This window comes from Arvicola amphibius, chromosome 12 (assembly GCF_903992535.2).
Source record: "Arvicola amphibius chromosome 12, mArvAmp1.2, whole genome shotgun sequence".
In the NCBI taxonomy this organism is placed as follows: Eukaryota; Metazoa; Chordata; class Mammalia; order Rodentia; family Cricetidae; genus Arvicola; species Arvicola amphibius.
The window spans coordinates 157,283,114-157,306,400 of NC_052058.2; the positions used below are offsets into that span (position 1 = coordinate 157,283,114).

Here is a 23,287-nt window from a genome sequence, read left to right on the forward strand (position 1 = left end):
TGGTATTCACCTTTAATTCCAGTGCTCAAGTGGCAGAGGCAGAAGCAGGCGGATCTCTGTGAGTATGAGGCCATCCTGGTCTGCAGATTTAGTTCCTAGACAGGCAGGGCTACACTGGGAAACTGTGTCTCAAAAAGACAACAAGGAAAGTGGGGTAAATTTAAGTTACCAGAGCTAGTTAGGAAACAAGCCTAAGATATAGCCAAGCGTTCATAATTAATAGTAAGTTCCCCTGTCCTTTTTTGTGAGCTGGCAGCCCAAAAAGGAAAGTCCAACTACAACCACATACTGTGACTCTACTGACATGAAGCCACCAGAAAAGAAAGTAAGTAGACATGAAACTGACTGCTAGGCCGGGTCGGTGAAGGACGGGTACGAGTGAGCAAAGGGGCTTCACTGGAGGCGAAAATCAGTTCCTGGAATAGACCATGGTGAAGACTAAAGAACTCTACAAAGACACTTGAACCCACTACTCCTTTAAGAGGAAGAGCAAAACTCATACTAAGAACACTACAACTGTTCTGAAACAGGGAAAGTAAGCTACGTCTTGCTAATGACGAAAGGTGATGAAAGAAATTTCAAATAACCAAAATAGGTGGAGAATAATACCAAGTCATGGATAAAATAACAACAGAATGAATAAACCATAAACACACACCAATATATCTCTATAATGGAACACTAAGCAAGAGAAAAGGAATGAACTAGTGATATAGGGAACATCTTGTTGATCTGTGGATCAACAGCAGGACGCTTAGTTTAAAAAAGAAATGGCCTGTGTTAAAACAGTACACTTCCACGACTCCATTTCTGCAACTCTCCAAGTCCTCACATGACGGAAACAAGTGCAAAACAAATTATCTGGTCCTGGGACATGCGATCTTTGCAGTGATGATAACATGATGGAACCATGTTATGTGCAGACAGCAATGGGGTTAAACAAGTCAACTCGTGAGGACGAGCTGCTCAGAACCGTACACACACACACAGGAGTGCAGTAAAAAAAGGAACACTGAGTTCTACGGGAAGTGACACCAGTGTGCACTTTCCAGTTTCACATTAGGTGCAGCAAGAGGAAGAGAGGGCAGAAGCACCCGAGCCTATCAGCTTTTCAACATTAAAGGATAAACACAAATGGGGCACACTGTACCTCACTAAAGATAATATGCAAAATTAAAAAGCAAACAGGGTAGTGATATCAATAAATGGCACCATTTATTGGTAAATAAATATACATATTACTTAAAATTCAAAGATTTTCCAAATTGGTTCACCAAACAAAATGAGAGGCACATAAACTATTTCAAAAATGTTAAGAGATACTAAGGAAAGACAAAAATAATTCTGATTGTGATATATAGAACAACACAGAACTCAAGCCACAAGGAATAAAAACACTTGTTATTTGTTTGGTTGCTTGTTTGTTTATCTATTTGCTTGGCATGGACTTAACAACATTGCCCTGGCTGACCTGAAACTCACTATGCAGACCAGGCTGGCCTCAAACTCAGAGTGCTCACTCCTTCTGCCTCTGCCTCTCCATGTTGGAAGTACAGGTGTGTGCCACTATGCCAAATCCGGAGACTCTACCACCAGATGAAAATATAATCTAAACAACATAATTACCAGCACAGAACTTAGAAAAATACCTTTCAACCCTAATAATAGAGCACGCATTTATTTCAAGTATTCATAAAATGATTTTTCAAAAACATGGGCATAAATTAAGCTACACAGAAAACCTTACTAGGTTACAGACAGGAAACATGAACAGCAGCACTCTCCAGCAAGAAAGCAATAAAATAATATTAACAGCATAGGCCCTGTTAGTATTTTAGACTTGCTGCAAAATAATTCCTTACCAATAAAAGTAACACAGACTATGATGGAGGAACTTCCGGAAAATAACATTAAATCAACCTCCTATAATCATAATCTACAGAATAACTGCAGCAGTGATGAGGATATCGAAGCCTTGAATACTAACAGTAACACAAGCTTGAAGTCTGAAGAAATGCATCATCAAAGAATAATGCTATCCACAAAAGCAAGCAGTGACTGCTAGTATCCTTAATGTGGGAACCTTTGTGGTTCTGCAGGGAAAAGGCCTGAAGAGGTTGCAGATAAATGGCCCTGATGTCTACAACATGCTTCCCCACGCCACACACCCACACACATGCACCCGCAGACAGAGGAAGGAAAGCTGTCAACTGCTAACTGTTGACGCTGGAGGTTGCGTGGGAGCTGGTGCCACCAGTTCCCGCTGAAATGGTCAGATAACTACATAAACATAATCTTGCTTAAGTGCTAAAGGTCACTGGTGCCATAGTGACTAAAGGGTACTTATAGGGAAAGGCATGCTATTTTCTTCAGCCATGTAGCAACTGACGAGCTGCCCACGCTCTAGTAAACAATCTCCCACCCAAAAGAAAAAAAAAATAAAGATTTAAAGTTTCATGTGTCTGCTATATCTTCTGAACATGTTTTCAAACCAATATTCACATTTTAAAAAGTAATTCAAGATGCCATCAGCAGAATAACTCTCTCATTACTTACAGGCAAAAAAAAAATATGTTTACCACACACATAACATAACTGTATTGTTCTAATTATTTTTTTCATGTATTACCTAGATTATCTGAAAGCATGACAGACTACCATTACTTCCATTTGCAGATAAAGAATAAGCCAGAGGTGACATAGTTAGCGGTAGTACCAGACTATAAATCCAAAGGCAGGCTCTCAAGTCCCCACCTGAGCTCTGGGCTGTGCTACCCTGTGAATTCTCAGGATTACAACATTTGCGAGGCCTCTGAGTTTGGCAATACGTGCGGTGATAAATACTCTTACAAAAAAAGCTTGAACCCCAATTATCCTCTGACTCAACAACTTACACAACATTCTACAGAGGCTATGAATGAGTTCACATGGAAAATTCTATGTGAATAGCACTAAAGAAAAGGGTTCACAGATTCTTTCAGAGGGCAATGGCTATGAAGGATAGTCAACCAGCCTCTAGCAGGGACCAGGTCTGGCCGGCAACAGAAAATTCACTGACTTCTTAGGTATGACACGGGTGCTTTACAGAGGAGGAAACCGGCTTACACTGGGATTTGCATATGCATGCTTTCATTGGGCTGAACCTTCTATTACTTGATAAGAAACTGGTATTTCTATTATCTATTTTCATATTATATTTCATTATTTTGTATTGCATATTGATAATATCCTTATATTTATTTTATAGACAACAAATATAATGTTCACATAGAATTTCAGTCAAATAGCTGCATAGTGGAAAAACATGTTAGGAAAAATTTCTCATCTCTGTGTAATAATAAATAATAAGCAAAAATAAAATAAAAGTCTCTCAGGTAACTAATTCTATTAAGCATGTAGCTATGTAAGATTTACCTGCTTTTCCTTTCGATTAGAATAGCCACATATGAGGCTGGGAGAGCAGCACCAAAGCCTGGAGTCCAGGAGTAGAATTTTCCAAGTAGCTTCCTAAAATTCAAATTCGGGATTTTTGTATGAGCTTCCTAGTTGGTCATTTCAGCCCTTACCAACAGAAGCTTCTCCTCCCCACCCACCTTCTGTCCAAGTATCCCACGGTACCCAAATTCACCATGTTTCAGACCAGACTAGCTGTCTCTCTGGCAGCGCTATGCAGGACTCACAGCAAGTTTGCAGACACTGCCAGTGTTCTTGTTGCTACGGTAGTTCTGGATGCTGTTTGGCTTGGATCTGGTTTGGTATCCCATAATGTCCTTTAGCTCACCATGGAAACCAGAAGAGCCTCTGCCTCCAAGCTGTCCTCCTGCCTCCTCACCTGAGGGCTGTGTGGGCCGCCTATCTGACTCACAAGTGGTATGTAAGACGGACTGCTTCTGCCTTTACAACCCTCATGTTTCCTTACAGCAGGTGCCACAGTGTTCTCCAATGTTTTAGCTTTATGTGGATACCATTTCTTATTTACTAGCACTGTATAGTAAATATTACAGATAGCTTAAACTGATTATGTTTCCAAACTAATTTAGGGACATGAGAAACATATAATTTTGAGAGGGGGGGGTCTCACTTTGTAGCTCTGGTTAGCCTGGAACTCACTTATGTAGTCCAGGCTGGCCTTGAACTCTTCAACCATCCGAATGCTAAGATTAAAGCCGTGCACCACCATTCCCTGCCTTAGATATGTTTTTCTTTCAAAACAGTTATGCTCCAAAGAAAGAGAGAACCAGCTTCTAAATATTATAAGAAATGATCTAAACAAAATTGATCAGTAGCTAGCTAATATATGGTAGAAAGAGGGGGGGATGTATATATATGTATGTGTATTTATATATACATATGGAGAGGTGTGGAGTCAGGCAGAGATAGAAAGACAAGGATCAAGAATCTAAGAAATGATCTTCTTAATTGAAGTCTGGGTTTTTTAAACTGCCATGAACACTTATGAGACATTAAAAACATTTTGCCTGAAAGCCTACAGGGAGGTTTTTCTTACAGGATCTACCAAGCCACTGAGGAAAAGGGACTCAGGAAGACAGCTCCAGGGAGAACACCGACTTTATCTTACTGGTTTTGTTTGTTTGTTTGTTTTTGTTTTTGTTTTTGTTTTTGTTTTTTTTTGGTTTTTTCGAGACAGGGTTTCTCTGCAGCTTTTTTAGAGCCTGTCCTGGAGCTAGCTCTTGTAGACCAGGCTGGTCTCGAACTCACAGAGATCCGCCTGCCTCTGCCTCCCGAGTGCTGGGATTAAAGACGTGCGCCACCACCGCCCGGCTATCTTACTGTTAAGTATGTTACGCTTCCCCTGTTTAGCCAGGCAGTCCACAGAAGAGTATGCTGCCACAGCAGCCTCCAGAGCAGTCACTACCTGGAGATCTAGCAAGTCTTGGCACCACAGAGACCACAGGCCCAAGCTCCTTACACACATGGCCAAGTCAATTTCAAGATGCAATCTGTTCCATAGCATAAAACTTTACTGGTTACTGCCTCCACTATGTGAAGTTTATAAATACTAGCACTCCAAGGGGAAAAAATCTAGAAGAGACATTTGACAATTATATGATTAATTCTAATTAAAATAAAACTACTTGAGGCATCACAAAGATGAGGATAACATGAAGTGACTTTTAACCTGACAGATATAAACGTTTGCTTCCAACAGCACTGAGGGGTTGCTAACAACAAGCACTCAATGCAGACCGCAGGAAGCACAGGTACAGAAAACAAGCCTGAATCAGGACACCATCCAGCAGGAGGAGACTCCAGACGGCAGGAGCTTATTTACCCTTCGGGGCACAATTATATCTTTTATGGCCCCAGCCATATAGATCTTTGTCACAGTAGGTTTGAGTGATGAAAGACCCCCCCAGGCTCATACACTTGGGTATCTGGTTCCCAGCTGTACCATTTGGAGTATCTGGGAAGGGTTCAGAGTGGTGGCCTTATACGAACAGTTCTTTCACATGGGTGGGGAGGGTTGGGGTGGAAGGGGTCGGGGTTGGCTTTGAGGTTTAAAAAGCCCACACCAGGCCTAGTCTCCTCTCTTCTCTTTCTTCCTCCCACTCCCCCTTCCTCTTCCTCCTCTTCCCCAAACACTAGTGGATGGGGACCAGGATGTGTGTTCTCAGCTTCGGCTCCAGCGCCACGTCTGCAGCAGGCATGCTCCCTGCAATACAGACCATGGACCCGCCCTCTGAAACTGTATGCAAGCCCCCAATTAAACGTCTTTGTAAGTTGCCCCAGTCATGGTGTTTCTCCACAGCAACAGAACAGTGACTCAGATTTCCATTTCAACAGAGCAAATTCATTAACATGAACTGGTGATTGTGAGCACCAACCTTAAAACACAGAAGAAAGTAATGAACAAGGCCCCGTTAGCAGTCAGGAAGGAGGCGGACTGGAGGATCTCAGGGAACAGCTTGTACAGGTAGTACTCCAGCTTCCGCTTCCGGAGAACGGCTGCAATCTGGAAAAAGAGACGCTCTGTTATTGAAGCCAACTACATAGGTTCACTCAGTAGTAGAAGCTACTGAGTAAAAGCATATGCTAAAGACTAAAAGGAACGACGCCATTTTCCTGGCTCCTCTGTACAAACAGAGCTTTAGAACAGAAGATGCTCGCATTCACTTAAGTTGAAAATATTGATAGCTTTCATCACGTGACGAGTCAGCTACAAGACAGGCACATGGTGGGTGAGCTTCAGGGCAGGTACATGTAATAAAATAAAAGTAATAATAAAAATAATTACAGCATGCTCACAGGATGAGTCAGCTCCTGGGAAGGTACGATCAAGCCATAAAAGCAGTTTTCAAATGAAAAGCATACTTTCAAAAAGAACAGATAAATTTCAACCCAAATAAAACTGCATGCCGCGAAGCGCCTTTAACTGCTCCTGACCCAGCATCCTCGGAGCACCTCAGTGACGGACGCCAAAAGTAAAGCAATGACCCAGGGATTCGCACAGCAGCTGGGAGGGATAAAGGAGAGGCACAAAAAAAGCAACAATTAATGACTTTTGGCATTCTAGGACCCTGAAAGAAAAAAAAAAATTGAGATGTTAATGATGGGCCAACACGCTGACTCAGAGGATGAAGGCTCTTGCTCCGAGCCCTGTGACCTGAGTTCCAGCCCCAGAATCCACAGGGGAGAAAGAGGGAACCCACTCCTACAAGCTGTGCTCTGACAATGTCACTGGAAAGCCCTACACGCTACAGACATTTACAAATTAACCCTGTCAGTGGCTCACCTTTCAGTTTTAAAGTGAAAAATATTAACCTTCTTGATTCAGCTCTTAAATTGAAAACATATTTGTTTGTTTGTTTGTTTGTTTGGGTTCTGATAAACTTTAAATTTCAAAAAGATGTTTTCTAGATTAAATTAAAACCACCAAAACCCTGGAATAGTGAGATAATACAAAAATCAAGATATGAGTCTACTCAGTGAACACAATATTAATGTTATAGGGAATAAAGTTAAAAAAATTGTAATATGCTCCGGATAGGGATCTAACTGTGAGAAGGATTCCATGTGGGCACTCTAATGCACAGAGCCGTGGAGGGTCACCGCAGTGAGGGTAACACTGGGCAGGCCATAGGTTCAGGGACTGAACTGGTAATAACAGGATCCTCACAGGTGAGGAGGAATCCTTGTCCACAGTTGTGAAACCACACCAAAGAACAAAGGTTAGAACAGCAAGATAGAGAACTGGAGAGGAGGTGAAAGAAAGGAAAGAACGTGGAAAGGAGGAAGGCTGCAAACCTCTCCAGTCAGACCATATCTTTCTGGAGATAACACTGACTGATGTCAGAAGCCAGCAAAAGCAATGACCTCTTCTAAGGTCTTATTTCATGCTTAAGGTCTCTGAAACCGACCGTCTTTCCTATTACAACTCAACAGCCATACATATAAAGAAACACTAAGCAGAAGGCCCAGTCCTACCTTCAAGGTATAGAAAAGTCTGGGGGCGAGGGGAGGGGATAACCATAATATGACAAACCATGACAGTGTGCTAATCCTAGCACAGAGAAAGAAGGTGCTGCTGCTGACACCTGGGGATGATGAAACTATGTACCGCCAGTGAACAAACGAGACTTGCCATTCGTCAGTTTCTGGTCACTGGGACAAGGCACCTGAGGTAAGCAGCTTGCCAGGAAAAGGGTTTGGAGCCCGCTGTTTGAGGGTCTCTGCCCATGAGCTGGCTGTCTGCTTTTGTGTGTGGTAAAAGGCACACGGAGTAGGAATACACGGCAGCCAGAAAGGGAGGGAGAGAAACAAGAAGGGGCCAAGGTTCCGATACCCTTCAATGGTCCCCAGTGACCTAACTTCCTTCCACCCACCCTGCCACTAAGGCGTCCTTCACCTCCCAATAGCACTACAGTCAGGGAACTAAGCCTTTGGGGATATTCAAAATCTACTACATATGTCACGTTCATGAATTAGATGTCATTTCTCCCTGGTGTGAAATGAAGATCCAACACAATTTCTCTCATACCCCGTAGGCGATGTCTGGGAACATATCTGTAATCTATGCAGAGAGCAAAGGAAAAAGAATTATTGTAACTAAAAATAAACAAAATGCATAAACATTAGCTACTGGATCTGACTGCAATATTGACAATGCAGCAGAAAAACAGATGAACAGAATCAAGAAGTCTGACCAAATACGCCTAATTTCTGATAAAGGCACAAAAATAATTACACAGAGGGAGGGCTTTTCAATAGACAGTGGTGAAAATAAGTCCAGAATATACAAACTTCCTTCCCACCAAAAGATTATTCTCCAGCATCTGCAATCAATCACGAATACCAGTACAATCTAAATGTCCACTGATAGCAAAGTGAAGACATTTTACGTTTGCATAATATTGGTAAAAAGCAAACTGTAGAGTCTGTCAACATAAAGGGAAAAGCTCAAGAAATCGGGACTTTCTCGTCACTGTGCTGTTATCCAGAGCTTACAGCCAGGTTCACAAGTAGCTGAGACACTGTGAGACACTGAGACACTGAGCAGTCTGTGACCAGTAGGAGCCTGGGGACCAGACAATGGGATTGCCTAAGGTTTTCAGTGTGCAACATGACATCCTTGTTCTCCACACACATAGCATGCTGAGTGTGAGCAGCTTAAAACCCCGTCTAAGCAAACAAAAGACCAGCAACTGCTAGCCTGGCAGTTGCTTCTAAAACCTTCATGATCAAATATTACACTATCAAGCACCTTCAGAAGCATCACACGTCTTATCTCAACGCCCTTGCACTGGTCACATGCTCTCATCCAGTATCTGCCAATTCCTTGTGAACTTTCCAGTGTTCATATAAAACTTTAGCTGAAATAGGTATAACACAAAATTATGACTAAACTATATAAACATTCATACCTATGTAATGTTGTTTTAGAAGATTAACAATATCTACAAGTAAGACATAAAAGAAAAAGACTGCAAAACAATAAGGGATATATATGTCAAATATTAAAATGCTATGCCTTGGTATCACTAAATGATGCACAAATTTAATTTAATTTTCTTCTTTTGCCATCACGTATTCCCGGCATTCTACATAAAATGTGTTATAATTTATGATAAGAGGGTGCAGACATAAGTAAGAGAAAGTAAGGATTATTTGTTATTAAAAATATGAGTATAAAATAGCAATAACCACAAAGGTATAATACAAAATAATCATGCTTGATTTTTAATCTCCACTCTACAACATTTATATGGAGGACTCTTGTTTACATATTTAGAGTTCAATTTCCTCACTTCTTAAATAAAGAGGTGAAAGGACTAGAGCAATGGCTCAAAGGTGAAGACCATTTGCAGCTCCTGTAGAAGACCTGAGTTTGGTTCTCAGGACCCACATCGGCAACTCACAACTATCTGTGACTCCAGTTCCAGAGGACCTAACTCCCTCTTCTGGCATCCAGTGGCATTGCACACATGAGATATACATTTACATAAGCACACAGAAAATAAAAATCTTTTTTAAAAATATAAATCAATCAATAATAAAGAGGCTAAATTAAATAAAACGGTAATCCCATTTTTCCACCTTTAAAAAAAAACTTGTGTTTTTTAAACAAATGACACTGGCAACATCGGGTATCAGCGGATATGGATACAACTAACAAAGTTCTCATACTACACACATGAAGTGTTCTGAGATGGACCTCTAAAACCATAAAATATTAGAGCATCTAAACCAGAAGCGAACACCTCTTTGAAAATTACAAGCATGTTTCAAGGAGCAGTGGCAGCATGAGTGAGGTCATGAAGAGCCGATGTGGTCAAGCCAAAGAGCACAAAGTGCAGGCAGAGGAGAGACAAAATTGCGGGGCTGGGTCCCAGTGTTAAAGTTCCCCTCCTAGTGACTATAGACCCACAGCCCTCCAGCCCTCCGAGGGCTCACACTCCCAGCCTACTTCCCTCATCTCTTAGGATCCATCAAGGATATATGTGCTTCACCTCAGGCATGGATATTCCCTTGCTAGTCATTTGGGATTCCCCACGTGATTAGCGCCATATATTATCCATAGCAATAGTATACCAGTGTTGACACTGCAGTCCTTGACCATGGACTATGACAAATCTAATTGGCTCTCAAAGGGGCTAACTGCGGCCTTAGCCTAATTAGTACCAAGCTGTAAATTACCCTTCACTTTTATCCCAGCAACTGATCATTAGTCTCTTCTGAATAACTCCATTTCTACATGCAACAAATCTAGTTTCTCTGAAAAAATAAAATACTTCACAATAATAGATTTGATGCTGTATCTACCTTTTACAGTAACAGATCGTATGCTGTATCTACCCTTTACAGTAACAGACTTCATGCTGTATCTACCCTTTACAGTAACAGACTTCATACTGTATCTACTCTTTATAGTAACAGATTTCATGCTGTACCTATTTTTTTTTGCTTTAGTTTTTGTTTTGTTTTGCTTTTTTGTTCTTTTTTGTTGTTTTTATTTGGTTTGGTTTTTCAAGACAGGGTTTCTCTGTAGCTTTGTAGCCTGTCTTGGAACTAGCTCTTGTAGACCAGGCTGGTCTTGAACTCACAGAGATCCGCCTGCTTCTGCTGGAATTAAACACATGCGCCATCACTACCCGATCAACTGTATCTACTCTTAATCACTAGTAATCACTAGTAAATTAGAAATTTTTTAAAGCAAGACCTCCCAACAACTCAACACTACTGACATTTGGAGCCAATCTGATGTTTTAGGGGCTATCCTGTATAAGATTAATACTATCCCTGTATTCTCCTTCCTAATAAGACAAGATGCCAACAACATCCCTTGTCTTGACAACCAAAATGATCTGCAGACATTTCCAAAGCTCTCTTAGGAGGTGAAACTGTCCATTATTGAAAACAACTGCTTTAAATAAAATGGCAAATACAGTTTGTATATTACTATAGTGTCTTAAATGTCCTCCAAAGATATGGGTTTGGTGCCCAGCCTGTGGCAGTTTTGGGGAGCATGGGAACATTAAGAGATGAGAACCAGTCAAAGGTGTTAGGCCACTGAGGTACGCTTTTGAGTGGAACATAGGATATAGTCCCCTGTAATCTCCTCCTTGCTTCCTACTGCCATCAGATAAGTCCGTGTCTTTTGACACATGCAACCACAATGACGTATCTGTTGACCATTTGGTGCACCAGGATCAACACAGCCAAGTCAGCAATGCACAGGCACCTCCAAAACCAGAAAACAAACCAAGTGTTTCCTCTTCTTATACTGATTGACCTACGCATTTTGTTATAGTAATAGAAAACTACACAGAAAACTGTCGGGTTGGAACTGTGTCCATGCCTAGACAATGTGGACAGGGTTGTGGAACTCATGTCTTGGAAGAATCTGAGAAAAGAATTAGCAGGTACAGGTGAGACAATGCCGAGAATGCTGTAAGCGAGGAATAGTAGGTGATTCTATAAAGCAGAGAAAACACTCACTAACAGAAATAGAGATGATGGAGTCTGTGCAGATGAAGTTTCAGGTAGGAACGAAGACTCTGCTAGAAATGACCATGTGCCAACCTTATGACACCATAGCAAAAGAGAAAGAAAGGAAAGCAAGAAATGGCTGCATTGGGCTCATGCCTGAGACTTTGTGGAGAGCAGAGATTCGAGGTGATAAGCTAGATTATCGGAGAGTCTCAAGGCAGCACAGCATCTGCACAGTAGCACGAGTAATGCTAGTTATGACTTTCAATAAGAGCTGGGAGCAAAAGGCAAAGGAGAAAGATTTGAATACTCTCAGCTTAGGGGGGAAGAGTTTAAAGATGCTACCAGACGGGGTGCAACTGCTAAGGAGACTGAAAATACAAAAATAAATAAATAAATAAATAAATAAATAAATAAATAAAGCCAAGTAGGAGCTGGAGAGATAGCTTATCAGGTACGGACACTTGCTGCTCTTTGGGAGGACCCAGGTTTCATGTCCAGCATCCTTTTTGCAGTTCACAATGGTCTGTAACTCTGCTTCTACAGAATCTGACACCATGTGTTTGGAACTTAAATGTTCCTCCAGAGATGCACGTGTTTTGTCCCTAGTTGAATACCCTCCTGCAAAGTAGAAGAACCTTTCACAAAGTTCCATGGACTATGCTGTTGTACACATGGTCTTGTTAACCAAAATCTCCTCTATGGCATATAACTGTATTTTCAATCCACATTTGACTGAATCTCAGCCACAGATTCATTGATAAAGAAGGCCAAGTACATGTACACACACACACACACACACACAATTCTGCCCTTTGAGCGGCACAATGCATCTGAATTGCTTCCAACATTACTATTTGTAAGGTTAAAATTACAAGCTATAAAAGTCAAATTTAAATGGCTCGAAAGAAAAGGACAAACCAAGTACCACATATATTTATACATCTCTTTACAGTTTTCAAAGATATCAATTACACAGTATTCTGTGTCCCACAGAAAACCACGAAGTAGTGAAGGTGTGATTACTCTCTATTTATATAGGTAGAATTCACACACCGAGGGGAAAAAAAAATCCAACCCTCAGATTACAGCCAATGCACCACACTGTGCAGCCTCATCAGATAAAGATGACCAGCTTATTTTGAAAAACCAAGTAAGGCCAAAGAGATGGCTCAGCAGTACTCACCACCAGGCTTGAGGACCCAAGTCCAACCCCATGAATACAGAGGGTGAATGTAACAGTTCCCACAAGTTCTCCTCTGACCTCCACACAAATGCCAGGGCGCACAGACAGCAGAGAGACAGACAAACATACAGATGCACAGACACACGCACACATGTACACACATGCACATGTAGATATACAAGCATGTACACGCTAAATATATGTAATAAAATGAATAAAAATAAACTAAAAACTAGGGCAACTCATTAACAGTGTGTGGGGGAAGATCTTCAAAGTTTTCCCTGACTTTTTATTGTACAAGAAAATCATACATCAAGCTGTCATGGTGATCATTAAACCTCCCACTGCTCACCTCTAATATCCTCCCTGTCCTCCACTTTCAAATGGATAGAGAAGGTAGGGAAACTTTAAAGACAGCCTGGAAACATGCTTAAGATACACTGCTGAGACAAACGTGAGCAAGAATAAGAGTCAGGGCAAGCCCGGCATCCATTACCCTCACAAGCTGAGTGGTAATGTCGTGGCGCCGCAGGGACAACACTGGAAACAGTAGTGTCGTGTCAGCTGTCACCAGGCAGCATGCTATGCAGGACTGCAACTTTAACTGGTATCCTACAGACTGACATCCTACTGTTACGTCCTTCTAATAACAGTCTAGCAAGGCCCTTTGCAATAAAGCCTTTAACTCAGATGAGAAACAGACGCTATGTTTTGTTCCTGTTTGTCCAGTAAGAACACTAAGAATAACAATGTGGATGAATGAACTGAACCCTCAAAGTGGACGCAAGAAAACTAAGAGTTCACACGCAGAAAGACAAGCAAGTGGAGTGGAAGAAACCGCAGATATTCACAGACATGCCTTGACTAACAAGTACCAACCAATTTGTGAGCTGACATGGGGACGGAGCTCAGTAGTGGTGCGCTGGCCTTACATACCTGAAGCCCCGGGTTGATATTTAAACTAAATAAAAAGAAAGATGAAGGCAGGGAGATAGGGAGATGTCTGGAAGGAGTCTAGGCATCAATCTACAGCAGCTGATAGCTACGACTACTTAACAGCTTTAAACAAGGTAACAGAATACTCGCCCAAACCAGGAAGAAAAAGAGAACTAACCAGGAGAGTTAATCACAAGTGAGTGGGGAAAGAGCACAAGCAGAGCAAAGGGAAGCTTTAAAAGATACTTAGGGGCCCACACTATGGCTCCACCGGAGAAGGGCTTGCCACACAAGCGTGACGATCTGAGTTCAGATCCCTCCAACTCATGTAAAGCCAGACGCAGCAGTGGACCTCTGCTGCGATCCCAGCAAGACGGCTGGTGGACACTGCGCTGTCTCAAAAGTTCAGAGACAGCAGAGTCTACGCAGGGAAGAACAACGCGGAAGGAAGGCTGGAACCCAGGGTGATCCTCTAACCTTCACGTGACTTTTGAAAAGCATTTGCCCACACTCACACACGAGAACACGCACATGTGTGTGTGTACACACACAAAGAGCGAGAGGATTAAAAAGGTGCTTACTTCTTAGTAACTATTTTTGCCTAATGCCTCAGTCTACCTTACAGAGAATACTGCAGAGAAACAGAAGTTAATCAAGGTGGCTTCACTAGAGTTTATTTGTAACTAAAGTTGTCTATTAGAATTTAAAATGTAGATCTGAAAAGGAAGTTTCCATCTCTCAAAACCTTTAACCGTCTAGGGTAACATTTTCTTACTGTTTTGCCTGTAAGTGTAAAAAGACATCAAATCTGAGGGGAAAAAAAAATAAAAGTTTGGCCAGGGTATTAGACATAGGAAATTGTCCAATAAACTCTAAAAAGTTCCCTGATTTCTCTCCATTTCCTCATGCTGGGGTTTCTTCCTGAGGCTAAACATTAAGTCCCGCACACTCTCCCAGTGCAGTCACAGAACCCTAGGTCAGCTCCCTGGGAAAGGCTCCCTAGCCCTGCAAACTAGAACATGTTAAAAAAAAAAAGTAGCAACCTGTCATGGACCAGCTAACAACATCTATTCCAGATGAAAGAACGGGCTTTGTAGCCGCCCCTCGCTCTGATATCAACATCCCCTCCAATCCCGACTTACTGTAGAGATAATAACTGAGAGATGAAATGAGAGTGGGGAGGCAGGGTGAGAGGAACTGAGGGCTCTGGGCAAATATCACACTGCGCTCCCCTGGCTGTAAGAAATCCACACTTCCCTGACTAACTCACTGTCTCCTGTGCGGGAGAATTTCTGAGGTGCAGGCTTTGAAAAAAAAAAAAAAAAAAACCACAGTAAAGGTCTGACTATTCAAAACAATCTGCACCTAATGACACCACGGGGATCCTGGTACAGAAGCAGGCCCAATGAGTCGCTGTGCAGCCCAAGTGTGGACTCCACTCCCTGGACTCCAGGTGTGTCCCACCACCGAAATGTACTTTTCTTTTCCAAAAAGATTAGTTTTGGAGAATATAAACTTTTCCAGGTAGGCCATTCTTACTCAATTGAAGAGAATTTCCTAGTGACCACACAAAAGGAAATAACGTTGGCACTGAAAACATTCCAGATTTGAAGGTCTTCCAAGCTTCTTTTAATCAAATAAATACCTGCTTTATTGAGAATCTGCTGGATCCAAAACATAAGCAGTAGCAACTGCATTGTCATTTAGAGTATGGATTCCACGTGTTAATTCCATCCCTGACCTATGGGACAGCTAAGGGTAAACCTCAAACCTGGGGCCAGCAACGCTCCACAGCCGATAAGGAAAGGGTGGACTGACAGAGTGTTTACTGCAATAGCGGCCCTGACGCTCAGTCGGAAATGGTGTGCTGGCGATCACACTTTGCACTCACAGACGGACAATGACTAGCAAGAAGTCACAGAAAACAAGCTCAAGGGACTCAAACAGGCACGTTAATAAATACACTCATCGTTTAAAATACAGCAAAGACACTGCTCCATTTCCAAACGAGCAGTAACAAAGCAAGGAAAGGTATTGGTTGCTTAATGAGGAGCCAGAGATAAAATAAGCCCCTCATTTACACCCCTAAATGAGACCTCAAGCAAAGTCAATTTACAACTCCATGATCTCCTAAGCTCAGATAAGCAAAACAGATACTTTTCAGCAGTTTCAGTTATTAAATGACTTCAGGGAGTCTTGGTTAGTTTTGTTTTAAATTTTTTTAAATGTCTATTACAGCCAAGTGAGATGACACACACCACTAATCCAGCACTCCAGAGACAAACACATGGGCTCCTGTGAGTTCAAAGTCAGTGGGAGCTACACCATTAAATTCCAGGCCAGCCAGAGTAAACCCCTGCCTATAAATAATAAATAAGTAATCCAAAGTAAACCCCTGCCTATAAATAACAAATAAATAATCCAAAGTAAGCACCTGCCTCTAAATAAATAAATAAATAATCCAAAAGTCTATTATCAAAACATTCATGCAGCTCTCATTTTCTATAAAAACTGGGCTAAGGCAATGGCTTTAAAACCTCCAACCATATCACTGATTTCTTCACAACTGGTCATTTTCAGGCCTTTTGCCAAATAACTGGATGCTCAAAAACTGTTTTTTATTCCTAGGTATCCCAATTCTTAGCTTCTTAGTTAACTATGTACTAAAGGCCTAAAGATAATGACTTGATCATAGACAGGCTTATGAGATTATACCAGGTTTGTTAGGTTTTAAAGTTCAAGCAAATGCTGAATACGCACTGCACACTCTGAAGCGGCCTAGGCATCTAAGAGAGTGAAAAGGCAGCTTTTAAATTATCGCTTCCCGAAGTGCAAACGAGGGTATGTACTTTGATATCTGGCACACTGGTCAGGAGTCCCGGGAAGCTGCCTAGGAAAATGATAATTTAAAAAGGTTAATGAACAACTTTTCCTTCTTAGGGACTGAACAACATGGAATTAATACTCCTAGTGTGTGAGTAAGCATTTGAAAATACCACAACAGACTGTGCACTGTGCTTTCCTTCGCTTACAGTTTACAATGGTCTCCCGTGCATGCAGGCGGTGTGGAACTCCATTTACTTTAAATGTGAAGTGACAGCTAACATTCAAAATACAAAGTAAACTTGGTTTTTGAAATTATGTGTATGCTTGTGTCCATGTGTGGTTATGTGCACATGAGTGCAGCGCCTGAGAAGGCCAGAAGGCACTGGATCTCCTGGGGCTGGAGTTACAAGTGCCTGTGAACCACCAGATGCAGATGCTGGGATCTGAACTTGAGTCTTCTGCAGCATTTCGTAACTGCTGAGCCATCTCTCCAGCCCTAAGACATTTCTAAAAGTCTATTTTTATATATTTTGTGAGTATAAGTGATAAAACATAGGAGTATTAAATATTACACGTGGACTTTTAGTGAGCATCAATCTTTCCACAAACTGTAAAAATACAAAGATTACTATTACAAAGAACAGTACAAGAATTTGGGTAAAATGGGTAATAATGGCCATCTATGTGTGAGCCAGTGAAGGAGAATTGTCAAAACAAGAAAAAAGAAAGGGAACAAACTGTTTCAGAAGGAGAAGAAAGAGCTTCAGGAATTCCCAACTTGAAGGAGTCAGGCAACAAATACGGGGAAAAAAAACGGTGCTAACTGGAAAGCAGAGCCTGAATTCAGCTCCGGCAGGCCGTGGGAGAAGCCGAAGCACCATCCCCATTCAAAGAAAACCCATGCAGCTCCAGGGCAAAGAGCTGCAGGGTCCAGCCCTCAGGGCGAACCCACAGGAAGCACATCGTAAACCCAGTCCCCTAGCTCAGTGACATGTGACCAGGTGCCATACCTGAGGGAATCAACGATTTAAAACTGACTTACCCTGGGACCCTGAGAACAGGACCAATTCGGGAATGTTGAATTTAACCTACCACACTCAGTGAGGGAAGCCCGGGGAGACAGGTGTAGACAGCAAGAGGGCTGGATGCTGACAAGCCAGAAAGTGCTAGCAGCCGCAGGACTGGCCCAGGTGGTGAAATGTACAGGAAAAGTTAGCCTCAAGCTTAAGGCCTGGAACATCTGCTCAGCTCACTCTAAAGTTACTCTAGAACAGTAGTTCTCAACCTTCCTAATACTGTTGACCCTTTAATTCAGTTCCTCACGGTGTGGTGAACCCAACCATAAAATTATTTAGTTACTACTTCATAACTGTAATTTTGCTATTGTTAAGAACTGTAATGTAGAATATCTGAGGTGTCGGATATCCAATATGCAGCTCCCAAACGGGTCATGACAATGGTTGAGAACCATTGCTCTGGAATATAAAAGCCTGAGATAGAAGTCTGATAGTCTCTGGTTCAAGCTAACTGTTGTGTGGCTCAGAGCTGTGGAACTGGAGAAAACTGAAGGCCCAGCAGGATGATCAATGCACAGAAAGTTTTGCAGGCACACAGACAGGACAGCCTGTAGAGATCTCAATGTGATGCTTTCCTCCCTGATTCCCCACACAGTTCCGGACAATCCTGCCTAGAACACTGGCCATGCTCAAGAGTCTCAGGAGGCTGGACGAACCCGCTCAGTTCACAGTCGGCAAGACTGAGCGTGGCCAGCAGAAGTTCCTGGTGGACAAAGGGAAGAGTACTACGGGTAGCTGGCTTCTCCAAAGAGGCTCAAACACCGTCAGTCACATCAGTTACGACCCTACAGGTCCACTGACACAAGCCTGCCCCTGACTACACTCGACAGTCCTCAACACTGAAGGACCCAGAATGAACCCTCTCCAATAAACAAGACAGCTTTTGTTTTTGTTCCCATGTGCACACACCCCCCCCCTTTTCCCCAATATAAGGTTAGCATGCTTTTTAGGCAGCTTTTATGCTATTATCTGTTATTCTTCTTCATAAAACTGTAACTGTATTGACATATTTTTTAATTATTAGACAATTTTTTCTTTCTTTTATGTGGGATGCCCTTCTCTATATGTATTACTTTTATTACTTTGGTTGGTGAATAAAGCTGTTTCGGCCAATGACTTAGCAGAGTACAGCCAGGTAGGAAATCTGAACAGAGATATATATAGAAAGAGAGTAGGCAGAGTCAAGAGGACATCATGTAACTGCCGAAGGAGAAAGACGCCTACAGGTAGGCCACAGCCGTATAGTGATACATAGATTGATAGAAATTTGTTAATTTAAGATGTAAGAGCTAACTAGAAATATGCCTGAGACATTGGCCAAACAGTGTTGTATTTAATATAGTTTCTGTGTGATTATTTGGGTCTGGGCAGCCAGGAACAAAAGAAGAGTCTCTGTTTAAATTCTTCTTGTGGGGGAACTGTTTTGCCTTTTTTCTACTATGCATTTAGTAATATTTTGAAATTTGGCTTATTCTAATGGGATTTGAGGTATTTTATTATTATTATTTTAGCTTTAATGCTTATGTTTTTATACTCCTTCTTACATTGACTTAAAATTGGTTATGAATGTTCTCATTATTAAGGAAGCCTTTTCCCGTTTATGGTTTTCTAATCTTTCTCTCTTTTCCTTTTCTTCACAATAATCTCTTCCCTTACTTCTTGCTTACTAAATCGCTATTTCCCTTCATCTCCCCACTCCCTGCTCCCTGAATTCACCTGACCCACTCACTACTGCCACATTTACCCCAAATACTTCTTAACTGCATCACCCACCGTTTTCTGTTCATGGTGACTGGTGATGTGTTAGTGTGCTCTGAGTTTAAGTCTATTTCTGCATCTTGTACGGTTTGGAGACACTACTTCTGCAACAGGTGCCCTTCTCCTCTCTCACTAGCACTGGGGACTGAACTCACATGTGTAGTCTGCATGTTAAGAAGACCCTCACATGAAACATGAAGAGATGCCCAAACCAACAAACACACAAATAACACAGGAATGCAGGCATGAGAACAGAAGAGCACAGCATTCCCCAACAAGGTCACAGTTTCTCAATCACTGCACACAAAGATACCAAAAAAAAAAAAAGGCCAGATGACATTCTCAAATGTTTGTGGGTAAAAATAAAAAGTGACCTCAAACAGAAAACAAGATGGCAAAAGAATGGAGTACTTCAAAAGGAAAAAAAACAAGCAATATAGAAGAGAAAGTCAGGAAAGTGGTAGGGGAAAGTCAGCAATATGAATGGAAGAAAAGTCAGCAAAATGGAAAAGTAAATTGAAATTTTTAAAGGACATACAAATTTTGGAAATGAAAAATTCAATGAATCATTAAAACAATGGGTAGCAACACCAATAAATTCAAAAAGCATCAATAATACTACTATCAATAACAATGACTAAGAACTCTGACATAAAACCAACATGCTAAAGCTAAGAATCCTAAAAGGTAAGAGAGTAATAAAAACTAACGGCATACCAAATCTACTCCATGGCTAGTACAATATTTCCAAAATCTAAAGAAACAATAGACACCAAAACACTAAACACGCATGACAAGAGAACCACCCTCCACAGTAGATTATCAACAGCAAGTGGACAGGACAGGGAAACACCATTGAAGCTGCAAGGGAAGAACAGCAGCTAACACACAAAAGCATGCAAATCAAAGAACAGAAAACATCAAATCCCTCATTACTAACCCTAAAAACCAGAAAAGGACAGGTCAACGTATTTCAGGCCCTCAAAGTAAATAACCACCAACAAAGCTACTTCTTCAAATTAACAAAGATATGAGGATAAATTCTATGAAAGCAAGCAAAGAACCCATTATGTCCAATACTGTAGTGATGAGGCAGCGGGCCGCTTCCCGCTACCTGGCTAGCTTTACCCGAAATAATTACACGAAAACTGTATTCTTTAAAACACTGCTTGGCCCATTAGTTTCAGCCTCTTATTGGCTAATTCTCACATCTTGATTTACCGGAGAGATCTTAACCTGTGTCTGTCTCGGAGAGGCATGGCGACTGCCTGAGGTGTCTGCCTGGCTCTGCTTTCTTTCTCACACAATTCTGTTCTGTCTACTCCGCCTACCTAATTTTCTGTCCTATTAAAGGGCCAAGGCAGTTTCTTTATTAACCAATGAAAGTAACACACAGACAGGTGACCCTCCTCCATCATTTCCCCTTTTTCTGTTTAAACAAAAAAGAAAGGCTTTAACTTTAACATAGTAAAATTACATATAGCAAAACAGTTATCAAGCAAGAATCACAATTACAATATTTAGATCTATTTTATCTTTTATCATAACTAAGGAAAACTATAACTATCTATTTATTCTTCAGCTCCATCAAAGACTCCAGAAGGATATAATATTACCTAAGAAAACAAGAAGTAAGCAACTTCCAAAACTCTAGAAATGACAGAGACATCTCACTGCCTGGACAGTCACCCAAAGTTCTTTTGTACCGTTGGGGCATCTATCTTCGGCCTACAGGCCCATAGTATCCAGCAGACATTTCCATGAAGCAGAAAAATTCAAAGACAGTTCAGTCACTTTCTGCTGTGTCCTGCAGAATGTCTCACAGACTCTTTCATGAAGCAGGAACCCTGAAAGACCATCTCACCTTTAGATAAGTTCAGCAGTCCTCTCTCTGCAATTCTTTGTGTCCAGTTTATGCAAGAGCAATTTCTTGATCAAATGGCTATCAAATTCCATAAGGAGCCTCTTCGATGCCCATCTTCCTCTTGAAGTAGACTGGTGCTGCCAGGAACAGGTGTGTCTCATTGTCATGAAAACCCTAAGTTATTAAAACATTTAAAATGCCATATTCTGTAGTCTTTGAAAGATATGAAGAATGCCTATTTAAAATATATCTCTATATATCTAGAAAATCTAACTAACATGACTATAAGCTTGACTATTATCGATGATTATTCATTAACAACCTATATTTCCTGATTATACATAAATTTTTAAATAAACTACACAATCACAATACCTTAATCAAGAGCAGAAATACATATACATATAACAAAATTGAGCTTAAAATCCATACCAATGTGCCCACCCACTGAGATGGTGGAACTGATCTAATGGGAGCTCACCAAGGCCAGCTGGACTGGGTCTGATGGAGCATGTGATCAAATTGGACTCTCTGAACATGGCGGACAATGAGGGCTGAATGAGAAGCCAAGGACAATGGCACTGGCTTTTGATCTTACTGCATGTACTGGCTTTGTGGGAGCCTAGTCTTTTTCGATGCTCACCTTCCTAGACCTGGATGGAGGGGGGAGGACCTTGAACTTCTCACAAGGCAGGGAACCCTGATGCTCTTTGGACTAGAGAGGGAGGGAGGGGGTGGGGGGAGGGGGGAGGGAAATGGGAGGAGGGGAAGAGGTGAGGAGGTGGAAATTTTTAATAAAAAAAGGAATAACAGTTCTTACTAACAACCATTCTTTGTGAACCATGGGAAATGTAGGGGTTTAAATCGCTTCAGGATTGTTAGGTAGAAGGATTTAACATGATCTAGTTCTCATGAGAGGGAACTGTGTATGATTTCACAGAACTCTATGAAATGATTAGCTAATAACTTCCTGAAACATTTCGTTCTCTTTAACAATTAATCCACTGTTATTAATCACCTAATCAAAATTGGCATTTTATATTCCTTTAAAAGTGAAAAGGAAACCAAAAAAAAAAGTGAATTAAAAATCATTCATCAGAATAAAACTGCTAAGTCTACATTTCAAAATGTCTTAAGCAGGGAGTAGAAAAAGCATGAAGGCAAATGCACAGAACAAGAGAATAATATGAGGAAATTACGGAATCCATTAGATTGACTCGTATTTCAAATGAAAGGGAAATAATGTAAGGCTCATTTTACAGGTTCCAGAATATGATTTATAATCCTATAAATATTAGCAGGTCCTTGTGCTGTCTCCAAATCCTCCGTTCTCATGCCCTGTTTACTCTTCCACTGAGAAGCCTCTAAAACTGGCCTTTCGTTTTCTCTGGCAAGTATGCCAAATACCAGCCTACTCCTGGACTATTCTAAAGTCCATTCATTCACACATGCACTCATTCACAACTTCCAAAAAACGCTGGTTCTGACTAAAAGCTACCTGCTGTAACAGGAGATCCAGCCATCGTGAGGACATACTTCAACCGCAAATCCACTGACTGCATTAGGAGCTTACTAAGTCAGCTACTATTCCTACTGCCATTCTTCTCTAAGTCCAACCAAGTGATCTGTCAGCAAGCCAGAAACAGAGGCAATCTAACTTTCCTTCGATCCCGCTGCTAGTGAGGCACACACACACAGGTGGGATTCCACGGGCACATAAGGCTCTGGACCATCAGGTGAAGCGACAGCTCCTAACCCTTCCAACTCCCGCTAGCAACTGCCACAGGACTCCTCATCCTTCCGCAGCATGTGTTCCTGTAACCTCCTTGGCTAAAAAGGTAAAATAAAACAAAAACAAATTGTTCCTTTGGCCTGACCTTTGGTCAGATACCAGAGCACAAAACAAGGCCATAACCCTGTCCTTTTACCTCACTGCCCTAAAATCTTATGAAGCAAGATGAATCGCTCTGATTTCCTGTTTTCTAATTTATGAAGTGGGGATAATCTTCAGATGGCGTCACAGCTATGGGATAAAATGAGTGAGGGCGCAAACACAGAATGTTCGACAGGAACTATAGTACCTAACTGCATACAAACCTTTTGCTGTATACACTGTACATATTCTTCTCTTACAAAACTCTTGGATTTCTCCCCCAGGTCACACTATTAGCTCCCGCTCTTGATGTGCACCCT

General features: G+C 41.5%; 1 protein-coding gene across 8 annotated transcripts in view; it reads right to left on the reverse strand.

Moving 5' to 3' along the window:
- The window catches only part of Tmem135 (transmembrane protein 135), a 234,757-nt gene that overhangs the window by 149,534 nt on the left and 61,936 nt on the right, over positions 1-23,287 (reverse strand). For 6 of the 8 annotated variants that reach the window (XM_038313752.2, XM_038313746.2, XM_038313744.2 and 3 more), the window contains 2 exons: positions 5,847-5,974; positions 3,415-3,507 (listed from right to left, as the gene is read on the reverse strand). Coding sequence is in view for 4 of the 8 variants with exons in the window: in XM_038313746.2 (XP_038169674.1) it covers positions 3,415-3,507; positions 5,847-5,974 (221 nt within the window). In the remaining 4 variants the exon portion in view is untranslated. Of the gene's footprint in view, positions 1-3,414; positions 3,508-5,846; positions 5,975-21,094; positions 21,137-22,592; positions 22,883-23,287 lie in introns of those variants that run through there. The other 2 variants (XM_038313747.2, XM_038313749.2) reach the window with 2 other exon arrangements.